Below are 5,233 nucleotides of genomic sequence, written 5' to 3'. Positions count from 1 at the left end.
GTGTAGCCCGAGAGATTCTCCCTATAAGGCCATTTGGCCATTTTTCATACATTTTTTTATGTCCTTAAATTTTTTTTTAAAAAAATTCACAACGTTATTGAAAAAATATTTCCTCTATTACTAGATAAAAAAAAAAAATGAATTGGGAAAATGTCTTGGGACCGCCTCTCGGTGGCCCAAGCATTTTCTTTTTATTTAAATTTTTCTTTGTCATTTCTTAAAATCTAATAAAATATCTTGAGTTTCAAAGACCATCCCCAGTCACTAGTAGAGTACTACTGTTGATGATGAGACCCATGAATTTTAGCATTCTATTCTCTCATATTTTCAGTTATTTATACAATTTTATAGAGAAACTTTAAAGGAACAACTTTAGAATTACTATCTATAGTTGGTGATTTTGTTGTATCCTGAAAGTGAATTGCCTGTAACCTGATAGCAAACTCTTTCAAGGTAGGACAATTATCACCTTAAAAATAATGTTTTACACCCCTCAAAGTCGCATTTATTTTTTCAAATTAATCTGCACAATTTCTTCAACACATAGTACTACACAGAGAATTATATAAATAACAAAATACAAACACACATTTCCTCTGCATTCAGAGCAGTTATCCATGAACAAGGAAATCGTAGCTGAAATTTCAACACAGTTAAGATAAGATACACGACTGAAAATAATACACAATAGCTAGATTTCTACCATGCTAAGGGATGCATGCATGGATCTCCACTTCAAGGTGAGAATGGCTTCCAAGGGTTCCAAAGATGAAAGAAATTAGGAAGCTAATCACGTCCACAAATATTTATGCAAAGAGGTAATCAAAGTTGAGAGAGGATGTTTGTCATGGAATGGCGTCGACTGCAAACAGCCTCCAAAGGCTTAGCCCTTGACATGATAAACCCTAAAGCTGGGTTCATGTCCACCATCTCCTTGTCAGGCCTCTCCCACTCAAAGCTCTGAATAATCGAACCCAATACCAATGAAACTACTCGCACGGCCATGCCAGAACCGGGGCATTGCCTCCTCCCCGTTCCAAATGGGATGAACTTGAAAGCATCTCTTTCTCCATTCATAATTGTTTCAAATCTCTCTGGCTTGAACTTTGTGGGATCCTCCCAGAGGTTGGGATCTCTATGCAACGCCCACGTATTCACCAACAACATCGTCTCTTGTGGTATCCTAAACCCACCAACCGTGCAATCTTCTGTGGAGAAATGAGGTATTAAGAGTGGTGCTGGAGGATACAGTCTAAGCGTCTCGTTGATGACACAGCGAAGATAGGGAAGCTTGGAAAGATCAGATTCATTCAACAAGCGTTCGTGTCCAATTTGGTCGTCAATCTCTGCTTTAACCTTTTGCAATTCCTCTGGGTGATTCAGAAGAAGTGACATCGCCCATTCCATGGTCGTTGAAGTTGTATCCGTTCCCGCAACAAACATCATCTGATCAAGCATAGATGTTCTTGCAATGTTAGAATAAATTTTAATGTAAAACTCTAGCTGCGACGCTAACTAGCTCCTTGTTTTATTTATTTCAGAAACTCGATCCAGCAGTACTTTAAAGATCGCATCACAAAGCCAAGCTAGTTAACATTTTCGCAAATTCTTCGCGTGCAATATATTATTTCTAGACACATGATATCTTGTTCTACATATTAATGCCACCACCAATAAATCATCACGCGAGGCATTTCTCTGGCCCGCCACTTGTTCTGGGAGTTTGAATTCTACCAATATAAAAACGAGGGGTACATAAATTAAAGGCAAGAATAAGATCTTAAAATAGAGATCAGTACCATTTTACTGTCGAGATTTTGTTGGGTCACTGCTTTCTTCAATCACGACGAAGCTAAGATACTTATTATGGGAGGGTTGGCCATTATGTGATCTAGAAATTATTACTGATATATAGTATTCCCTTAGAACTACCCAATCCATGCACGTACAACTCAATCACTTGAAAAAATAGAATTACTCGACTTGGTCAGCGCGTAGTGCCCACTGCTTTAAAATAATGAAAACCAACTTTAGAGATTACACAAAAATATTAATCTCACAAATTAATACAGTTTAACAGCTGGGAAAAATTGGTTAGTGAAACCCACTATTTCAAAAGAAAGAGAAGACAAAAGATTGCTTTTAAAGGCCGTAAAACTCAAGGTATTATAAGATCATGTAAAAAGCTCCCCCTCTGGAGCTCCCCTTAGGCTTTCATATATTTTTTTATGTGTTTTTTTTTAAGTTATTTTTTATATAAATTTTTTAATACTTTTAAATATTTTTAAAAAATATAATAAATTTAGAATGTCAATAAAAAATATTTCTTTAATCACAAAGAAAAAAAATATTAATCTTTCTGTTGGGAGCTATCGCTGAGATTTTTTTTTTTTTTATTTTGTGATTAGAAAAGTATTATTTAATAATGTTGTAAATTTTTTATTTTTTTAAATATTTAAAGGTATTAAAAAATCTATAAAGAAAAAAAAAAAACACATTGAAAAAAAGTTAAAAGCACGTCTTAAAACCTAACGGCAGCTTTCAGCGGAAGCCCAGCTGATAAAGCTGATAACGGATAAAAAAGGCTGATAAAGGGCAAAGAAAAAAGTTATTTTTTTAAAAGATATTTATGATGATTAAAAACTACATAAAATAAAGAAAAAAAATATAAAAAAATGAAGTATAACGTTCGGAATATTTTTTCGGGATAAAAATTCAGGAGCCCTAGCATTACTCTTCTTGAAAATGCTAGATCTCCGGTTGGGCCTAGCAAGTGTATTTCTATGTATTTTTTTAATTTTTTTTAACAATTTGAAATATTTTAAAAAAATAAAAAAAAAATCATAATATTATTAAAAATATTTTCTTAATCACGAAGTAAAATAAAAAATTATAAAAATTAAAGAAGTATTTTTTAATGATTTTTTTTTAATTTCTGATTAAGAAAATATTTTTTTAATGATGTTTTAAATTTATTTTTTTTTAAATATTAAAAAATATTAAAAAATCTATATAAAAAATAATTTCAAAAAAAAAAAAACACATGTAAAACAACAACACCCCAGCGGGAGCCCCAGCCGGGCTGTAGCATTGTCTTTTTATTTATTTATTTAAAGATTAAAACAATATTTTTTAATAATATTATAATATTTTTTAAAAAAAATTGGGTGGACAAACTGACAGAGAACGTTGCTTCTTACCGTGAGAAATTAAGGTTGTATTTGAATGTTGAATTGAATTGAGATGAGATAATAAAATATTATTAAAATATTATTTTTTTAATATTATTATTATTTTAAGATTTAAAAAAATTAAATCGTTTATTATATTTTATATTAAAATTTAAAAAAGTTGTTATCATAAATTGAAATTAGTTAAAATGGATTTAGTAACCTAACTCTCCTTTTGGATGTGAGATGATATAATTTTAGATAAAAATAAATAAATTAAATAAAAAATTATTAAAATATTTTTTAATATTATTATTATTTTAAGATTTAAAAAAATTAAATTGAGATTTAAAAAAATTATAATAATTAAACGAATCAGTTGAGATAGGATGTTAATATCAGCTCCTGGGAAAAAGAAAGCATTAAAAATAAGGGAATATTAATGAAAGGGACTGAAATATGCTGCTCACCATCAGGACACCTTTGATGACATCATCGGAATATAATTCAGGTTCCGATTCTTGGACAGACATCAGAGTTTCAATCAGCGTACTCTTCTGTTCCTCGTTCATTTCCACGGCATTTTTCAGAAAGCTGGTTTTCTTTTGCTTAATCTCCTCTATAAAATGATTCAACAATCCATTTCTCTTACCCTGCAAGCTTCTCATGTTCTTCTCCAACCCTTTGTACCCAACCCACCTCAAAACAGGAAAGAAATCACATATATTCATTCCCAAGTTGGCAAAGTATATCCCTTTCATATCACGGAGACGTTGCTTCCCCAGATCCGTGCCTGCGGCCTCCTCTCCAACGCACGGCTTTCCAGTCACCATTCTCATGATTACATTAAACATCAGAAGTGTGAACAAATACCTAAACTCCACCTTTTGAGGTCGATCTGCATTTGAGGACTTGAACAGTTGGCGAAGGAGGGAGTGTACTTCTTCTTGTCGGATGATGGAAGAGTTTTGAAGGCTGTTCTGAGAGAAGAGCTCGAGGTTCAAGAATCGTCGTAGGTTACGCCATAAATGGCCGTATGGAGCCCAGACTGGAGCAGTTAAGTTGTAGGTGAAATACTCGGCAGCCATGGTGAGTGGACGATTTGCAAATATAATGTCATTTTTGGTGAAGCATTCTTCAACAGCAGAAGGAGAAGACACAACGAGGATTGGCCGAGAACCATATTTAATATAGAGAATTGGACCGTACTGGAACGAGAGGGTCTGGAGTGCTTGGTGGAGAGGTGGCTTAAGGTGGTGGAAATGGCCGATTATTGGTATGGAAAATGGGCTGGGTGGTGAAGAACTCTGGTTGCGGTGGTTCTGGTAAAGAAATTTGATGATGATCACGAAAATAATGGACAGGAAGAAAGCAGCGTAAGAGAAGACAGCGTTGTCCATGCTGCGAGCGTACGTACGTAGCAACGCTCGATCTAGAGGAGAAGTAGTTCAACGTCAATCTTAAAGAACCAGATAATACTGGAGTCAAGGAGGTGGTTCTTTACGTTGACGCACAAGAGATTATTTATAAAGAAATGCAGTATATAACTCCTAAATAGATATATTTTATGCAAAGTCTATTGTAAAAAAATTAAGTTGGTTTGGTTATACAAAATTAATCTATTTTATCTCATCTTATCTCATATAATCATTACAACTTTCTCACACTCCCACATAAAATATAATAAACAATTCAACTTTTTTAAATTACAAAACCAAAATTATGTTAAAAAATTATATTATAAAAATATTTTATTTAACTTTCAATAAAACATCTCATCTCTTCTCATCTAAATTGTGTAACCAAATGAGGCTTCACTAATAAAAAATAGTTTTTTTAACATTTTTTCAAGCTATGATCTATTTTTTTTTTACAAAACTTTGTACAATATTTGTCTATTTAAGATTTGTAAAAATCCTTTCTCTCATTTATATAATTTTTATAACAATCACAATGGAGAACAACGTTAGATACGGTGTTAAGGCCCCGTTTAGAAGTTGAACTGAACTAAGATCAACTCAGTTCAATCTAATTTTAACCTGATCTAAATCCAAACACTCACT

The 5,233-nt window shown here is 32.6% G+C and overlaps 1 protein-coding gene across 1 annotated transcript; it reads right to left on the bottom strand.

The window, feature by feature from the left end:
• Positions 1–488: 488 nt before the first annotated feature.
• LOC121242902 (cytochrome P450 81C13-like) lies at positions 489–4,662 on the bottom strand. Its single transcript, XM_041140906.1, has 2 exons — positions 3,641–4,662; positions 489–1,446 (listed from the first exon to the last, which is right to left on the bottom strand). The coding sequence occupies exons 1-2, from the start codon at positions 4,568–4,570 to the stop codon at positions 823–825; spliced, it is 1,554 nt and encodes a 517-aa protein (XP_040996840.1). The 5' UTR covers positions 4,571–4,662; the 3' UTR covers positions 489–822.
• Between the last annotated feature and the right edge of the window lie 571 nt (positions 4,663–5,233).

The sequence above is a fragment of the Juglans microcarpa x Juglans regia genome, chromosome 8D (assembly GCF_004785595.1).
Source record: "Juglans microcarpa x Juglans regia isolate MS1-56 chromosome 8D, Jm3101_v1.0, whole genome shotgun sequence".
Classification (NCBI taxonomy): Eukaryota; Viridiplantae; Streptophyta; class Magnoliopsida; order Fagales; family Juglandaceae; genus Juglans; species Juglans microcarpa x Juglans regia.
This window is presented reverse-complemented; position numbering and strand designations above follow the sequence as displayed.

What these genes read in the sequence shown, in the direction of transcription:
- LOC121242902 (XM_041140906.1), bottom strand. Translation starts at nt 4,570, where the DNA reads ATGGACAACGCTGTCTTCTCTTACGCTGCTTTCTTCCTGTCCATTATT. An exon ending in TCATCAAAGGTGTCCTGATG is followed by an intron (nt 1,447 to 3,640) that starts GTGAGCAGCATA and finishes ATGCTTGATCAG; the next exon opens with ATGATGTTTGTTGCGGGAAC.